Here is an 18010-nt window from a genome sequence, read left to right on the forward strand (position 1 = left end):
CCCTCCCATGACGTCCCCGGGACGGGGCTCGGGCGGGGGAGGGAGCTCCAAGCCCGGCCTTCGCCCGCAGCACCGCGCTAATGGCTTCAGCAGCCGCGCCGCCGCCGCCGCCGCCCGCCCTCCTCCTCCGCCGCCGCCGCCCCCCCCGCCGGGCCCCGCCGCCGCCCCCCGCGCGGCCGGCGACGCCGGGCCCCTCGCGCCCCGGGCCGGGCCCCTCGGCGGCGGGGCGGCCCCGCGCGCCCTCCGACGTGGCCGCCGCACCGCCGCGGCGGTGGGGCGCGGGCGCCCCCTGCTGGCGCCGCCCGGGCAGCGGCGGGCGCGGGGCGGCGGCGGCCGCCGGCCCCTTCGCGGTGGTCCGCCGCGCGCTGGCGGGCGGCGCGGGCCGGCCCCTCCCGTTTCCAGCTGCGAAATCGCATTAAAAGCGGCTAAAAATACCCCGAATACTTTCCTGATGTGGTTTCTTTCCGAGAGAGGGAGGGGCCGGGCGGCCGGCGGGGGCCGGGCGCCGCGCTGCGGGCGAGGGGCTGCGGCGGCCCCGGCTGGCGGCGGGGCGGGCGGGCCCTGCGCGGCCCCGGGGGCCGAGGGGAGGCAGCGGGCGGGCGGGGTGAAGCCCCGCGGCCCTGAGGCAGGTGCCCGCTGAAGCGCGGAGGAGTCCCCCGCCATGGCAGCGCTCGCCGAGGGGAAGGAGCTGCTTCGGGCGCCCGCTGCCCTCGAAGGGCGCCCGGGCCGCAGGCGGGAGACCAAGCACCGGCCCCAGTTGAGGTTGGGGTCCGTGACCTGCAGGCTCCTCTCCCGGGGCACGCCCTGACCGTGGCCACCCGCCACACCAGCCTCCCTGCCCCGGGCTGGGCCTGTGCCCGCTTCCCTGAAGCCCGGGGGGCTCCCAGCCCCCGGAGCGAGCCCCCTTCCCTTGCCCTCACCTGGCCCCTGCCCCAGCCACGCAGGGACTCCCCACCCCACCGCCCAGCCCTTCTCCTGGCGGCCCGCAGCAGGGGAGCCGAACACCCCATGGCTGGTGAGGCGCCCGGAGGTCCAGGGCGGGATGGCGGCTTCGTGCCCGGAGGTCCGGGGCGGGATGGTGGCTTCGTGCCTTCCCGACCCAGCGCAGCCGCCCGCAGCACTGCGGGCTCTGCTGAAGAAGCCAAAGATGTGGCAGGAATGGCTGCTGCGGGGCTGGGGACTGTGGGCGAGGCGGGAGCTGGGCAGAGCTCTCTGCAGAAGCAAGTCCTGGGGGCTTCGTGCTCCGGGAGAGGTGGGCCCCGGGGGCGTGTGGCCCCGCGCCCGGAGGGGTGGCGTCTGGCAGCAGCGCAGTGGATCCGTGCCTGGCAACACCGGGTACCGCTGTGGGGAGCCTTCCCTTCCCTTGTTCGGGGGTCTGGGGCTGGGAGAGCACCGCCAGCTCAGGGGCCAGTGACTCGCCGAAGACAAGGGGTGTGGAAGAGGTTCAGAGGAAATCCATGGGACGGCTGGGGGAGCTGGACGCCCGGTGAGCCCATTCCCTGCAGCTCTGAGGAGACCAAAGGGTGAGCTGCTCACAGTTTGCCTGTGCTTTTCTTGGGGAAGAGGAATTTGAGTTCCTTGATGGAGCAGAAAAAGGTGTAACAAGATCTAGTGGCTCTACGAAGATGTCGGGTGAATCACAACTTGGAGTAAGGTGCAAAGTCCGAGCACTGCCATTAACTGTTCATGAAATATTTTAATGTAGATTGGGATGGATGTTTCTGGAGCTCCCCAGGCACTTCTGAAATGAATTCTGGATGCTTTTCTGCTCTGGGACGTCCTCTACCCCATGTTAGGTTGGAGGTCACACTAAATGCAGTAGAACTGATTGCTTTGGACTTCAGTAATCCATTTGCTACAGTGCCACATGGTGAGTTATTAGTTAAGACGGAGATAAGTACAGGAATTATAAGAGATTAGTAGCGGAGTTCCCCAGCGGCTGGTCCCGGGCCCAGTTTTCATTAATGATCTTGGCACGCTGAAATGGATGTGCTAATGAAATTGGCTGCTTAGCCAAAGTTGGGAGGCATTGTCAATACAGGGAAGGACTAGGATATCCTATAGGAGCAGGTAGGCAATTTTGATGGCTGAGACAGTAGATATGGGATGAAATGCAATAGTACAAAATATACGGTTATGTTGTTAATGGCTGAGAGCAGACTTTTCTGTTACGAGTTGACAGTGGGGACTTACTGCTTGGAAATAATAGCAGAGAAGAAGGATGTAGGTCTGGTGCCAGTTCCAGTACTGGGCCGCTCACTTTCTGCTCTGGCCATTGCTCTCTCTGGGTTGAGAAGAGGTGGGGAAGCTCCGTGGCTTGACGTGCGCTGGAACTGCCGCTGGTGGCTGCGAGCAGCAGTCGCTACCATGTTGCACATCTTGGACACGCCGCAATCCAGCTGGGCTGAGGGAGAGCCCGATGGGGCTACTGAATGTGTGAGTATCATAGGAAATATTTCACACTTGGCAACCCTGACTGGGGTTTGACAGTGTGAGCTGGGGCTGATGTAACCCGAAAAGCGTCTGTTCTCATGGAGATCAAGACAGGCAAGTGCATGGGCCTTTTCTGCCTATCAAAGCCCCTTCCAGAAGGAGGAACCTCTTGTTTGAAGCTTTGCAATGGTTAGGAGATTTTGTCCTGGAACCCGCGCAAATAAAAGAATATTTGCAGTTGTCTCCCTCCTCCAAAACCCCTTAGAGACGGGGTAAATACTTTGAGGTGCATGGAGAAAAAAAAATTGCAGAAAAATCAAAGGTGAGGTGCTTGGAGCTGCCAGTGTGCTGCTAGCGCGGAGCAGGCTACGGCAGCAGTCTTCGCCAAGCGCTTTGCTTCCCAGTGGAAGCTTAATGTTTTCAATGAATTGGCCCATGTCAAAATCGGGAGTCTGGCTGGCTGCCTGACGTGAGGACTGGGTGAGGAAGAAAAGCGCAGTGCTGTGTCACTGGTTGCTACTGGAATTGCCCTGCATCCCATAAATCCTGTTGCTGCCAGAGAGCTGCTTAACAAAACCTTTGGCCGCCCTGAATAAGGTGGTCATTGTTCTCTCCCACAGCAGCGCTACCATGTGGGCTTTCCACCATAGCTGTACCTTTAACTACGCGTGTGTGCCCTTGCTCTAAAGGTGGTCTACGACCAGAAGCATGTGGGAGTGCTCAAGTGTGATTGCTTTCCCAGACTCTCCCGGCTTTCTCTTGGGTAGAAGGAGGACCAGACACAAGCTCTATTCATAGGCTCAGTCGAGGAGTAATCAACAGCAAACAGCGCTAGTGGGGGACTCTGTTAATGCTATTCTGCGTGATCGGGTTTGGGTTGAAACCAGATGGAGAGCGTCCATGCTTAGGTGTGAGAACTTGTCCATGAAAGGAATGCTTGCGTAGTCCTTACTTGCTGTTCAGACGAGAAGGGGTGGCAGCAGTGTGATTTATAGCGAGCACAAAACTGAACAAGTGAGGCAGATCGAGAGCTGAGAATACACCTGGAAGGGTACACTGGGAAAGAGAAACCCTGGCACCACAGACCTGACGCGGACAGGCAGCAAGCACAGAAAATGGCTTTAGACAGCCACAGCAGCACCAGACGTTCGTCCTGTTAACCATCTCCTTCTCGGTGGAGTGGGGCTGCTCTAGGCCAGGATCAAATGCTGCCTGCGGTGTCACCAGTAGGGCAAAGGAGAATGAAGCTGTTCAGAAAAGGTGACCCTGACGTTTAAAGCAAGCAAGATCCATTTTAGCCACAACATGAAATGATGGATGAAGACTCTTTCTCCCCTGTTGCCTTCCCCAAGCAGGCAAAAATGTGTCAGGGTGGGTGACAAAGACTGTTCTGATGAGTGGAGGAGTCCAGAGGGACTCAAGGACAGATTTTAGGTTTCATTCTTTCTGCACGGCTGCTCTTCTTTCTCATCGAGAATCTCTGAAGTCGGAAGTCAAAGTTCTGAGGCAAGGCTTGATTCCTCAAGTGCTTAAATGTTTTCTCTCCCGCACATGGACCCCACCCTCCTTCAGTTGGCCTGAGACTCCCATCGCTGGGGTGGGCAGCAAGCAGCACAGCGCGTCTTTGGGAGAGCCGGGATGGCTAGCGGGGTGGTGTCTGGGGTGGACACCCGGGGGAATCGTGAGGAGGGGCTTGAGGGGGTCAGTTCCAGACAAGTGAACCCATGGGTCCTGCTGCTTCGTGATCCGTCTGTCCAGGGTGGCACCCTGTACTGTTCCTACCCTGCCTCCGGTCGGAACACCCCGCCAGCTGCCTGTTTGGGGCCACAGCTGGCAATGCATCCCTACCCAAGGATTCCCGCCCCAGGGATGCCCTCCTGCTTTAGCAGATGTTGCTCTGGACGCTATCACGTTCCTCTTAGGATGCTCTTTTTCTGATCAAGGTCAGTTGTAAGTGTACGCTTGTAGTCGGGCATCCTGCAGCAGCTACTGCAACCTGGGGGCTACAGTCCCCTCCGTCCCCCAGTATCTGCGTAGCTGCATGGTTGCGGCAGCTCTTTGGAGGAGTGGATGGGAAGTGGGAAATCCAGGGCCATATTCCCATGGCCCTGGTGGTGAAGCATGGGGCTAGGTGAAAACTGCCCTCTCTACCTTGTGAATACTTGAATCTGTAATTAAAAGAGAAGAACAAAGTATCTGGAAGATCATAATTTCATAGAGCCTAACCAGGCTGGCTTCAAAAAAGGAAAATCACGTCTCACTTATTGAATTCCTTGAACATGTCAAGGTTTGTAAAGGGAGATAATATCTTTTATTAGACCAATTGATATAGCTGGAAAAAACAGACAAGCTTTCAGGCACAGAAACACTTCTTGTATGGTTTTTTCCAGCTATATCAGTTGGTCTAATAAAAAGTTATTACCTCTGCCCACAAATCTTATTTCACTTAATCCTTAGATCATCGCAGTCACAGCACAACTACTTGAAAATGTCAGTAAGGGATGGAAAAAAGGAGAGTTATTTGACACAATTTATTTAGACTTCTTAAAGTTCTTCAGCCAGACCATGAGCTTCTACTAAAGCTAAGCAGGTATGGAGTGAGATCTGGTGCCTTTAGTAAAAGGTGTTCCTGGAAGGCTTAAAACTTCAGGGTTACACAGTCAATTTTTATCATGGCAAAGTGTTACCAGCATAGTTTGTGGTGTGGTACAGTTCTCGACTCTAGCAGCAGAAGAAATGCACGACAACTACTTAGGCTAATGAGGATGGGTGAAGATTGTGAGGAATGTCAGAGATACCAGAAAAATATAGGCAAATGGACAAAGCACTGGAGAACCAAATGTTTATTTAACATGTGGAGCTAAAACTAGATCTATTTACAATAAATCTATACATCTGTCCGGTCAAGAAAGGGACCAGGGGTCGTTTTATGCAGCTCAGTAGAAATCTCTGCACAACTTATGCTCGAGAGGTAATGATCATTGCGCTTGTATTTGATCCTTGGGACTGCCTCCAGCGAGCGCTCTGGGGACCGGCTGCCCCGTCTGGAAAGTCGCGTTGGAGAGCCGGAGGAATTGGGAAGAGCATCAGAAGCCATCAGGAGACTTGGCAAAACCTTCTGTGAGGAGACAGATCTACAAGGCTGGGATTATCTGCCGCAGTGGGAACTTAAAAAGCGTATACCGTAAAGAGCTGGAGAAGAGAGTGGCAGGCTGTTTTTAACCTGCCACTGCTGCATGTGGAGTTAAAAACTGATAAACGAGTACTTAACGTGATGTGTTGTGCTGAGAAATTGCAGCACCGCTGGCACCGTTAGCCAGGCCCAGCTTTTCAGACTGCTGATGGGGCTGGGTATTTATATGGCTACGGAGTACCCAGCGCCGCTGCCGGCTGTTGGGGGGGGGGGGGGCCCGGCCTGCGCTGAGCCCGGCTTTACCCGCCGCGCTGCGCCGGCTGCCCCCGGGCGCGGGGCTGCCCCGGAGGGGCTGGGGGTGAGCGGGGTGGAGGGCGAAGGGGCCGGGCAGGGCCGCCGGTTGCCGGGCCGGCGGGGGCGGGCTGTCCGCCGGAAGCACCGGCGGCGGCGGCGGCGGATGGAGGCCGAGCCGGAGCGAGCCGAGGCGCCGCGGCGGGGGGGCGCCGCCGGGGTGAGCGGGCCCGGGCGGCGGCGAGGCCGCTCTGCCGCCCGCGGCGCGAGCTGGCCGTTAACGGTCGCGGGAGGCGAGCGGCCGCCGCGGGGCCGGGCCCGCTGCGGGCCCCAGCCGCTCTGAGCGGGGGCTGCGGGGTCTCGAACCGGCGGCCGTTCGCACCCGAGCGCGGCCGGGGGAGCCTCGGGGCCGGCGGTCCCCACCGCAGGGCGGCGGAGGCGGGGAAATGGCGTTGGCCGTCCCCCGGGAGGCCTGCCCGGGCTTTCCGTGGGGACGGCCGCGGGGTCAGGCTGCCGTGGGACGTCGGCGTGCGGCGGGAAGGGCCGAGCAGCCCGCGGGTGAGGCGGAGGAGCCTGACCCGGGCACCGGCCGCGGGCCGGGAGGCGGCTGCAGGGTTCGCACCGGCAGCGGGCAGCGCTTTCGCGCCGTTTGGGGGAACGTGTCTCATCGCAGGGCATAGCGTAACTGCAGAGCTGTTGCTTGCGTTTGTCCCCCTGCTCTGAAGCAGCTTTTGCCGGTAACCGTGTTTCCCCCTTCGCGTCTCCCCCTGCGCTGCAGGTACTAAAGATGGGCCGTCGAGCCCGCCAGGACTTCTTCCCAGATGAAAATCTCAGCAGGAAGAATTCTCCGTCTGCTTCGGTTGGAGAGGTGGGTGTCCAGTCAGGAGAACCTGTCTGTAATCCTGCTGGTGTCTCCAGTGGAGGATTCTTCGTTTCCTCTGAGGTTCTTTCCCGCATGGTGTGCTCTGTCCTTTGAAGTTTGTCCTTAGAGCTGGGACCCATGTGACTGCCGTGTCCCTTTCCTGGTGTTGCCCTCTGCGTGACGTGTAGCTTTCACACAGGGTCGTATCTGGGGCTACGGTTTCTCATGTGTGAGGTATGGAGCGTAGCAGCAAACAGGACTTGGGGCCTCTCCATCCTGTACACGCATATCTTCCATGGGAATTAAAATATGGGCAGGCACATCATTTTATGACCAGTTTTGCCACCATCTATGGTAGCAAGACAGAATACAGGTAAGCAAATGCCTTGCTTTTGCACTTTGCTTTTGCTAGAGCCAGAGTACGGTATCTGAGATGGTCAGTATCAAGTCTGTATAGCGACGCTGTTTCCTTTCCTCCATGCACAGGCTACAAAGCTCATGCTAGGAGCCAGCTTTGCAGCATCTGAGACTTTGTCTTGTGGGTGATAATACACAAACTCGGTTCCCACTTGGCTTTGGAGAAAAACTTTGTTCAGAGTCTGTTCTGTCAGTACGTCTTCAAAAAGTATTAGATGGTCTGGAACCCCTCTTTCACAGGGGAGTGTGGCAACATCCTCTAATACCCCGAAAGATGAGATCCGAACACTTTCAATTCGCTTTCTTGCTTAGCGCTGCAGAATGCTCAAATTCTACCTGGAAGTTTGCTCTCTGACGTTAGCATGGCTTCCCCACAGGCATCTCCTGCTGGAAGGAGCACCTGTCAAGAAAGGACATACAGATTTTGCTCCTTGACACCTTCAGATGGACAAAAGGATCATCAGACTCCCACCTTATTGATAGTGATATTTGCTTAAATGAGATGATATTTAGCTTTATGCAGTGCCAGTTGTGGTCTACAGCATAACATATTCTTGGCTTCTTCAAATTGCAAACCCACTTTGCCCAGCTGGCCACCCTGGCACCAACTGTGCTTCAGGCTACTGTGCTCAGAGCCCTGGGACCTTCTGTCTTGGGAGTGGCTGCTCCCGGATCCTCTGCCCTGTGGCAAAACCCTCCTGTTACACTGTGTGAGTAGTTGTGTCCCAGCCACCTGTGCCGAAATGGTTTTGTGGGGGCATATTTCCTTGGAGTCCCTGCAATGCTGTTGAAAATACACTGTTATGGCTTAGCTTACAATAACACCTCCTAGAACAGGCTTTTTTTCTGGAGAAAGTATGCTCTTTGCTCTTGATAGGCATAACAGAGAATCCTCTCCCACCTATGCATTCTCCCCTCCCCGGGTATGCTATAGGAGTTCAGGAGGGATTCTGTGAGGGAGTTTGCAGGGGGTGTAATTTAAGAAATTGAAATAACCATGGGCCTTGTAGGTAAAGAAAGTTTTAAAGAAACCAGCTGGTGGTTTAAGTGGGTGTAATCATTGGTTAGCCTCCAGATTAGGGTGGCTCACTGTCAGATTGTTCTCTTACTGGAACTGGCCGTCCTAGTTCATGGACTGATGCCCTGGTTAGAAAGAGACCAGGGCCTGATGTAGGGGTACAGCTGAGTGATTGTAACTTACAGCAGTTGTACTTGGTGTGTCTCGCATCATAGCCATTATAATAGCTGGGAAGAGATCATAAAGGCTCCAGTCCTTGGGCAGCCCTGGAGAGGACTAAGAAATAGTTAGTCTTCTGTTTGAAAGCAGTGAGGTTTTTCAGCAGCAGAAGGGTGAGGCCTTCCACGCCTTACAAGGTTCAAATATGTTATTACTGGATCTTAACCACCAGGAAGAACCGTTTGTGTCAATAGTCTCCCTTCAGACAGTTCTTTGTTGCTAAATGTTGCTGTTAACTGAAAACCTTGGAGCTACTGGAGAAGAGACAAAATCCACTATAAATAATCCTCAACCTTTTCCTTTGGTCCAGAATTGAAGGCTTCTCATACACGATCATATTTGATACCAAAGTGAGCATTTGATAGAACTAACATTGTTTTTTCCTTCACCCTAGATGGGCAATCCCATTTTACTTTTCTGGAAGCTTGTCCTTGGCTTGCCTCCTCAGCTCTTACAATGGGTGTCTCATTTGGCCATCTGGTCATCTTGAAACCTTTTCAAGGAACCTTCCCAAAAGAAATGCAAAATAAAAAAAAAGGCACTTTTTTTCTGGAACTGGCAGTAGTGGAGGAGGCCCCATGTAATTAATTTCAGCATAGGAGGTTTTATTCTTATTACTGAGTTTGAACACAAAGGGGTTTGTCTTAAACCTTTGCCATATTCCTACCTTCATGTGCAGTTTCACATTCAGGGTGGTGATTCTGCCCTCGGTAGTTCCTCAGAGTTTTAAAACTTTAAGATTTACCTTGTTTTTTTTTTTGTATAATTCCATGTCATTCCACCCAATTTCCACCCAGCTCAAATTCCTGGTACGAACAAACTGTTTGTGCCATTATTCTGGTCTTTGCCTGACACTGAGAACCATCCAGGAAGTGTTTTCCAGTCAGAGCAGCTTGCTTGAAGGAAGCAAAAAGTACCTGTCTATCCATGTTTCAACATTTGGGCTTATTACAAGGAAATTGACTTCGAAGGGTGAACAACTCATTTAACATAATTAAAAACATCTTTGTTTTGAAGTCAATAGGCAAATCATCTGACTTGGAGCATAGATCTTATCAGATTACTGCTGATCTCTCCTTGACCTGGACTCTGTCTTCTGAAAGAGACTCCAAACAATGGTACATCTCCTCAATTGTGTGTCTTCTCACAAATGTGTTGCTAAAACCTCCTTCCCTGGGGCACAACTGCAATCTCTTGTGCCTTGTAGCCTAATATACTTCCCCCAAGCTCTATGAAAATGGTATGATATCTTAGCATCTTTTCAGAGCCTGTTTTGTGTATGTATCTCCCGCAGCAAGTTCCTTAACTATAGCGGTGTATCTGTAATTCCTCTGCCCAAATCTCTATTTGATAATTCCCATTGCTGTGTGGAAGTATCCACATTACCTTCAAATGTAGACCTCTGTCTCCTCGAGGGGCTCACTAAGGGTCACAAAGCTCACAGTCTGCCATCTGGCATGCAGAGCATTCCTGCCTTTTCAGAAGTACAAGTACTAACAAACAACACTGTAGCTATGTATTATTTCATGAGGCAAGAAGGAACATGATTATTTGCTGTAATTGGTGCAGTCAGCATCCTCCTGCAAGCAATGGCTGTGCGTGTTCCTGGCCTTTAGAGCTTCTTGGCAAATTGGCAGGCACTTCTTGGGCACCCAGGGGAATATGCCGTAAATGGGAATTCCTAGAGCTAAATCTGCTTGCTACATGCCAGAACTCCGCATTTCAAACATTCATTTTCAGAGGGGTAATGTATCCATTTTTCCATTGGGAGGCCTTTCCCATCCCCTGGCTTGATGTGTTACTTTTTACTCATCTTGATGCTACCAAGTTTCTGACAAAATGGGACAAATTCAAGCTGGTCATGTTATTTGTATAATGGGAGGGGCAGATCACATAATGAGATCTGTTGAAGATCTTTGCTGTCCCATCCTACCAGGGCTTCTGGACACTTTTATAGGATAAAAGTCAAACCTTTTTCCTGGCTCTAACACCACTGCATCCAACAGTCTGAATGCTGGCTTGATGACATCCACCAAAAGAAGCTGTTTGGCCAGGTTTGGAGCTCTTGAGACGATTGATTTGGAAAGCTGAGTGGAAAAGCCTTTTTTAAAAATATATCAGCAAATTTTTCCTTTTCTGTGTCGCCTCTCAGCAAGAGTGAACTATTTGCTGTTCCGTAAGAAATCAGCATGCAAAAATATTGTAATGTTATCCTGCTTCCACAGTCTGCTTTCTCTTCATCCTACAGTGACAGGATTCCCTTGGGACCTTGTTCAAGACTTCCCTGGTTTCTGCCTCTTACAATCTCAGTATGAGGTTGTCGGTGTCTCTCTGGCAGCACTTTGTAGATCCTTTGAGTGGAGACTGGTTTAATAGGCAATATGTCAGCCTAAAGGATGAGGGTTTTCCAGGCTGTGTTGAGACTATCTCCACACAGGTAGGACAGGATCACTTTCACTCTATATCAGGGTTTGCCCCAAAATCATTTAAGTTCCCTGCTGGTTCCCTTCATCACGTTTCACCAAAGCCTGGGGAAAGGCTCTGTGCTTTCACTTCTGAAAGTATGTTCTTGTGTAAAAAATACCTTATTCAGGGTAGATTCATGTAGACAGACAAAAGCTTGGGCCACCTCCACTGCATATTGGAAGGGTGTTCCCACAGGTGAATTTTGCAAAGCAGCTATTTGGACTTCCACCACCCAGCTTACAAACACTCCTGGCAGTGATTCTTTAGGCTGACATCCAGGCATCGTTTAAAGAGGACTCGGTTATCTAACCCAAGTGAATAAACAACTGCAAATCAATTGCTGAGGGGGAAATCCACGTGGAAGATTGCTCAAAGAAGTGGTTATTGAAATGCTTTTCCAACATGTGTTGTCCAGCTGGATTTCCTTCCTCGCTACTGCGAGGCCTGCACCACTTGGGCTCCATACATCCGGAGAAACTTAGGTCATGTTGGGCCCTGCAGAAGCCTTTCTGCTCTCGGGTGTGAGAACAAGTGGGTCCCTGCTGACAGACAAACACTTCCAACAGATTTTACCAGTTGGCCAAATCTGATTTCATTTATGCTGCTCACTGGTACGGACACTTCTGTACCCCAGCTGCCCTAACCTGTATGTAGCCTCCCTCTGCTCCTGTCATGGTAAGACCATGAGACCAGATGACAGCACAGACCCTAAGTGGACTCAGATACCAAACCACTTTAATCAGAGATATATGCAATTTATGAATCACATGGCTTCCCTGTTCCACAGGAGAGATGATGCAGTCCAGAATAAAAGTCGGGGGGTTAGTGAAGTGTTTCCAGCCATGCTGTGCGTACTCCTGGTGCAGGGTCATGGGATACCCTCGATTCTGTGAGTGATTCTGAACACTGTCATTTCTAGGATAGCGTAGAGATTACCGGGTTCTTAATTGCCTCCTTCTTGCATTTGGTGCCTAACAACTGGTTGTCACCACTGCTGGTGCTGGCAGTCTGCTCATCAGAAAGGTTCTCAACCAGTTTGCAACTTTCACAGTGATTAACAGGCTGCTTTCTTTGAGTTACTCATCTACCCCATAACCAAGCTACTCCCTTATACTATAGGGTTAGCTAAAGTTCATCTACTAAAGCTAACACTGTTGTCAGCTATGCCTATCTTACGCTAACTGCTACAGCTCCTGTTCCCAGTGGGGGATCTGAAGTTGCCCTGAGAAACAGTAGCTCCTGAAAAAAGGGCTGCAGCCTGCTACGGTATATAACCCGTAGTATGACCAGTATGGCATCATTTCTGGTCTCTGGCATGGTTGCAGACAAATCCATACAAATCTTTCTAGCGTCCTACACAACTGAATAATTTGGGTTTTCTCATGCTATAAGGAGAAAGAACTAAGTCTGATTTCTTCTTGCTCTCATATGTATTTTTTTTTCTTTAATATGCTTTTCAAGGTCTGATTGCTGGCAGACTTTCCTGCCATTGCAGTCAAACAGACCTGCTTTATAGTGTCACAGTTGATATATGCATAAATGACTGTGGATGTAAAGCCTTACAGTGGTGGGATCAACTTTGTACTTTGTTTAAGTGAATAAGGTTGCAAAGCATGTGCTGCAGGACAGCCATTCATGTCAATCTTCAAGCTATTTTGTGCAGGCTGCTGTAGTTCTTCCTTTTAACTTCTTTCTTTTTCCCTCATGATCCTTCTAGGATGAAGACTGTGAGGAAAAGGTTGACCATGTAAGACTAGAGGCTTTCTAGGTAGATGCTGGCTTCTCTGAAGGGGACTAGCAGGACTAACCTCTTCATGTGTCTGAAGACTACCTTAAGACTACTCTTGTATTGGAGAATAAGACAAAAGTTTGCCTCAGGTGCAGTGCCTTTCCTGCATCCTCTGTTCCTCTTGCTGACAAGTTTTTTTATTATCTTTGTAACAGCTGCTCTTATCAGCTGCTGCATCTTGTTCTGAGGTCACAGATGTATATGTGGCCATTGGAAAGATACTCTATTTTCATTTAAAAGTCAGGGCAGCAATTAGCTAATAGAGTACAAAACCTGACTGAGCCTAGATTTGCTGTCCAGTGTGGTTAGCTTGCTCCCATAACATGAAAACTTGTCTTCAGGGATTATGAAGTCTTGCTAGTGCCCCAGAGGAGAAGGCGAGCCAGTAGTAACAAGGATGTGTGCCTTTCTATTTTCTATGAGTCTTTTATTTTTATTGCACCAGCATTGGAATGCTTATATCTGTGGTTAATAGGATGGCATAGTGCTTCTTACCAGGCTCCTGTTACACAGAGAAAAGGAATACACATATCCTTTCTCATCCTGCAGCAAAGCTAAAATACATCTCAGCATTAAATCGGCATTAGAAGCCAGGGTGGTGCTGTTCAGAACAACCTGAGAACTAGTACCTGTTTCTGTTAAAGTCCTGGGGCTAATTGTCTTGCACTCTTCCTAACCATGGAATTGGTGTTGCCCAGTTTTTCCTGGCTAGAGTTGCTCTCTGTCTATGTTAGACAATTAAAGCATCCTTTCCTGTACTCTTAATGCCTTCCCCTGAAGCACCAGCCCAGTACTGGTGGCGTAGTAGATTCATTTGTGAAATTTAAAGCCCAGAAAAGAAACCCGTATCACCCATCTCATTAATTCTGGCCTCAGAAGGGTATGCGCATCACAAGGAGTCAAGACTATTCAGATTAGCTCAGTTTTCTCTTGGTAGTGCTAGAGATGATATTGTAGGCAAGATCCACTGGGTTTATTTGTCAGTGATGGATGGTTCAGGACTATGCCCAGAGCACTTTTCCATTTATCAGGCAAAGAGACCTCCCACTGATGGGTATAGTTTTGGGGACTGGTTACCAAATAGAAATTTTTCCTGATAATTGATCTAAACTTCCCCTGCTCCCCCTCCGGAACCAGTCCTTACAGTCATTTCACTGGAACTAATTCCACCTCCGTGCAGTGTCCTACATTGATTCCCAAGGTCTGCTGTACTGAGTGGTGGCTGGTCATATGCCACAGGCGCCTTCTTGCTCCTGGCTGCTAAATTTCATTAAAATAACTGAACTGATGTGACTCTTCCACATGAGCAATTGTTGTTGCCTCAGGGATGTTATGCAATGGTGCCTGGCAAGGAGATTTTCCTTAGTCTGAAGTGATCCCTGGTTTGAAACCCCTCTTGTTTGGATAATTCCTGCACCCTTTATTCAGGCTTACGCTCTTAAGCATCACAGTTGCACTTTATAGTATTTTTCCATTTGTAAATGCCTGTGAAGGGTAACAAAATGGTTAACTGAGTGTTGAGAAATCCAGCTGATCAGTAAGCTGCTTGTAACTTATAATACTATATGCTTACAAACTTCTGTTAATTGTATCATAAGTCTCTTCCAAACCAATTATTAGTGGAACTTTATATTACGAAGTGTGATCCAAAACTTGTTGCAGTATATCCCTCCCTTAGTCATTGCCTGGCCAAGCTGAAATACTTGGCTTCTTGAATCATTTGTCCGAAGTTGGCCCCTTCGTCCCCCTGATGGCTCATGTAACCCTTCTCTGAACTCCCTTTGGGCTGTGCTGAGTGTTACAATCTGAACTTTTCCTGGATTTGGTCCCTTTCCTCTTGCTGCGCTGAAGATACTTTGTGGCTGCCTGAGTACTAGCAAACAGCCCCATCTGGGCTGTCCATGTGAATGTACCTGCTGAAGTCCTGCCCTCCAGCCATCTGCCTGCTCAGAGACTTGTTTTGCATCCCCTGGCAAACCACTCGTCTTGGATCTGAATTTTTGCCAGTTGAATCACTCATTTGGCTGCACCTTCCAAGGCTGCCTGGGACATTTAGCCAAAGGCTGTAAGGCTGATCAATGGTATAATAAAGGGTGTATCCTAATATCTCAGTTAATTTGCAGAGGCAGAATAGGCAGGAGGAGTACGAACATGGCTGTGAGCCAAGATTTTGCTGGGTTCTCTTCCTGGCTTTGCCATGGATTTGCTCTGGGGCCTTGGAGAAGTCCCTCCTTTAGTTTGCTTTAGTCCACGGCTGAAAGGAGGGCTAGAGCTTTATGCAGTAGAACTGTGGGGATTCCCTAAACTCAGTTCCACAGGGGGATTTAGATGCCTTATCCTCATAACAAAATCCACAGCCTGTATTAGGTGCCTGTGTAGTATGTAGACAATCTCAGGATGGGCCTGTAGATCTCTTAAGGTGGTAAAGAGTGGCTGGGGACTGCAGTGTGTCTGACAACCCTGTCCTTCCATGGAGTTCTGGACCCATTCCGAGAGCTCTGGGAGCACATGTCCCTGCACTAGCAGTGAGTGACCCTGATCCCAGTCCTGTGTTTTGTAGCCTTCAGCAGTGGCACAGGGCTGCCCCTTGCCTTCGAGGAGCTCTGGGGATGGAGGTGTTCATTTTGATGTTGAAGCTGCACTCTTTATACATAAACTTAAAGATTAAACCCACCATCTGCTTTCCAAGCTGGATGATACTGATTTTGTTGTCCTCTTCCTCCTCCTGAAAGATGTATCAAGTAATGTTTCCCACCTCCCTAAAGAATATTCTATATAATGACAAAACTATGAGCTGTTCTGGGTCTGAGAAGGCTCTCAGTCCTTTCTCCTGAAGTCACTCTGCTTTGCAAATGGAACTGAAAGAATTTTTGGGCCACAGGGAAGGACTTTCTAACTGAAGACAACAACATTTGAGCAGGAAGACATCTGTTCCAGTCCTAATGAGTCCAGCTGAGACCTTGTTCTTTAGTTGTGCTTTGGTAGACATGCCATAGGTAGTCTCAAGGTCCTTCATGGACTAAAGCGGGGAGAGCACCTGACTTCTGACTCTTGGCTAGGTGGATGCTGACCTCTGCGGCTCTATATCACTCAAAGTTTGAGTGATGACATGCTTTAAGGCAACAATTGGAAAGGTGATTTGAGGATCTGACCTTTCCAGAGGGGGCAGCCGAGTCCTTCTGTAGTTCTAGTTCCCAGTGCTTTTAAAACAATTTGGGTGGAAAAATGGGCTCTTGCTTTTGTGGTTAAGACAACATGTCAGGAACAATTGTTTTCAATGAATGTTTGTTGGAAGAGCAACTATAAAAAAAATTTAAGTACCTGAAATGTGAAGTCAATTGTGGACTTATGTTGCTAGGTTGCCCAGTTCAGTGGGATTGTTTGAGGGAGTGTATTTGCATCCTAAAATATAGTGCAGAATGATGCAGAGATCCTCTGGTGAGAAGCAACCTGCACTCTACCTGGGGAGGTACCAGCTTGGTTACCAGAAGTATCTAAAGCTAGACCGTTTCCAGACTTGAGCTGACTCACATGGATCCTGCTTGCAGGTGTGTCTGCACCTGTGGTGTAGACATGGCCTGGGGCTTGATGTGATCAGGGCCTTTAATCAGAGCGGTATTTTCCTGACCCAGTTCTTACCCTTGCGCAGTGGTTGGCACCCAGCTCCAAACTCTCATTCCATTGTCTGGTCTGGTCTGGATCTGCGCAGCAGCCAACCCCCAAGTGCTCTTCCCCACATCCCCTGGAACTTAGAACCGTGTGACTGAGGAGCCCAGCACTGGCTGCGCTCAGCTGGGTGCTTACTGGGGGATCTTATTTGTGTAAAAATAATCACAGTGGTTTAGGCACTGGTCAGCCACTCTAGTTCAGAGAGTTCATGACCTAAGAAGTCGTGTATAGTTGTAATGCAGTCCCTTATAGCCCTTTTTGTATCTACAACTTGCATTTCAGTAAGATCTAGAGAGTGTTGGTGTGTGGCTAGGACAAAAATTTTCTATTCCCAAAGACCTTACGGTCTGACTGCGTTGTTTTTCTCTAGCATCCTGTTCTCCCCCGCCATCTTCAGCTTGTAGAAGAGCCCTCACCAGGGGCTAGCTGCATTTTGTATACAGCACGTTGCCAGGGTTTTGCCTTCTTAGGCATGAAAATGGGAGTGGGGTGGACTGGCAGTAGATAGTTCTTGAAGCAACTGGCATTTCTGAGAACCTGGGAGGGTTTTCTGAGGCAGAATTTCCTGTAGCTGTTGCACATCATGAGTGCCCTCCCATTTGCGTGTTTGTCCTGGGCTGAGCTGAATTTGTCCCTCTGTATCCCAGAGTTTCTGTCATCTGTTTGGATTCTTGCATTGTGCTCCTAAACACCCTCCACCAAAGGGAACCAGCATCCAAGGAAGCCTGGCTTTTTTACCTGCCTCCATTTTACAGGAATTGCTTCTTTTTTTCCATGGTCTTCTGGTTGCTTGTAAAATGCTGGACTCCCAGCCTGTTCCTGGGGACCGCTTAGCTGGAAGTTGGCCAGATTCTCCAGGAGGAATCTCAAAAATGCAGCTGAACTTTTGTTCCCTAATTAGGCCAACTTCCCCAGTGTGAGCCCCAGCACTGCATGGCCTGGAGCTCCCCAAGGCCTTGCGCTGCCTCTCTCCCGTGCACCCCGAGTGGATGGCCAGCAGGGCAGTTATTTTCAGCTTTCTGAGGTTATCTACTAGCCTTTTGATGACATCTACTGAAATAGCATTTCTAGTCAGCCATGTTTCCCAGCCTTTCTAGTAGTATCCTCCCTGCTTCGCTACCTTGATGTGGATTAGGGACAATCCCATCAAAAATAATTTTATTAAAAGCTTTTCCTTTCCCACACATTTATTTCATGTTTTGAGTGCTCCTGGACCCACCTGAAGGCAGCAGCAGAACTGTAGGAGTGGTGGAGATGGATGGGAACATGTCTGACAGTATGTAGCACAAGGTGGTAGCAAACTGTTTGAGGGATGTTCATGCCTAGGAGGGCTGGAGGGGCACTGCCCCGTAATGTGGGTTGTGAGGGGATTCTACCTGGTAGCCTCTTGCTCAGAGAATCAGATCGTTGTGTGCTGCTTCAGTGTTTTCATGCAGGTGGGAGCCGTGCCTCTTGAGACAGGTTAAGGTACCAAATGCTGCAATATGACAGCTTTCCTAGCAGGTGCACATGTGAGCTGACTAGGTTGTTTTAGGGAAGAAATTCTTGGTAGCTGTTTGACAATATGAGCTGCTCCTTTACCTGCTATGATAGATGACAGAGAATATTTAAAGCCCCCCAAGAACTTTTTCCATCTCAATAGCACTTTCCCTAGTAAAAGAAGGTCAGTGACCATGAAGAAGGACAGTTTGTGGATGAAATGGAAATCCAGTA

General features: G+C 50.2%; 1 protein-coding gene across 3 annotated transcripts in view; it reads left to right on the forward strand.

Annotated features, from left to right (window-relative positions):
* The first annotated feature begins 5803 nt into the window (after positions 1-5803).
* IFT43 (intraflagellar transport 43) overlaps positions 5804-18010 on the forward strand; it is a 45840-nt gene continuing 33633 nt past the window's right edge. Inside the window, exons 1-2 of one of the 3 annotated variants that reach the window (XM_087746980.1) lie at positions 5804-5924; positions 6636-6725. In XM_087746980.1, the coding sequence (XP_087603106.1) occupies positions 6645-6725 (81 nt within the window). In that variant the 5' untranslated portion in view covers positions 5804-5924; positions 6636-6644. Of the gene's footprint in view, positions 5925-5989; positions 6078-6279; positions 6416-6635; positions 6726-18010 lie in introns of those variants that run through there. The other 2 variants (XM_087746978.1, XM_087746979.1) reach the window with 2 other exon arrangements.

This window comes from Nipponia nippon, unplaced genomic scaffold (assembly GCF_047370975.1).
Source record: "Nipponia nippon isolate SJK-2023a ecotype South Korea unplaced genomic scaffold, ASM4737097v1 scaffold_11, whole genome shotgun sequence".
In the NCBI taxonomy this organism is placed as follows: domain Eukaryota; kingdom Metazoa; phylum Chordata; class Aves; order Pelecaniformes; family Threskiornithidae; genus Nipponia; species Nipponia nippon.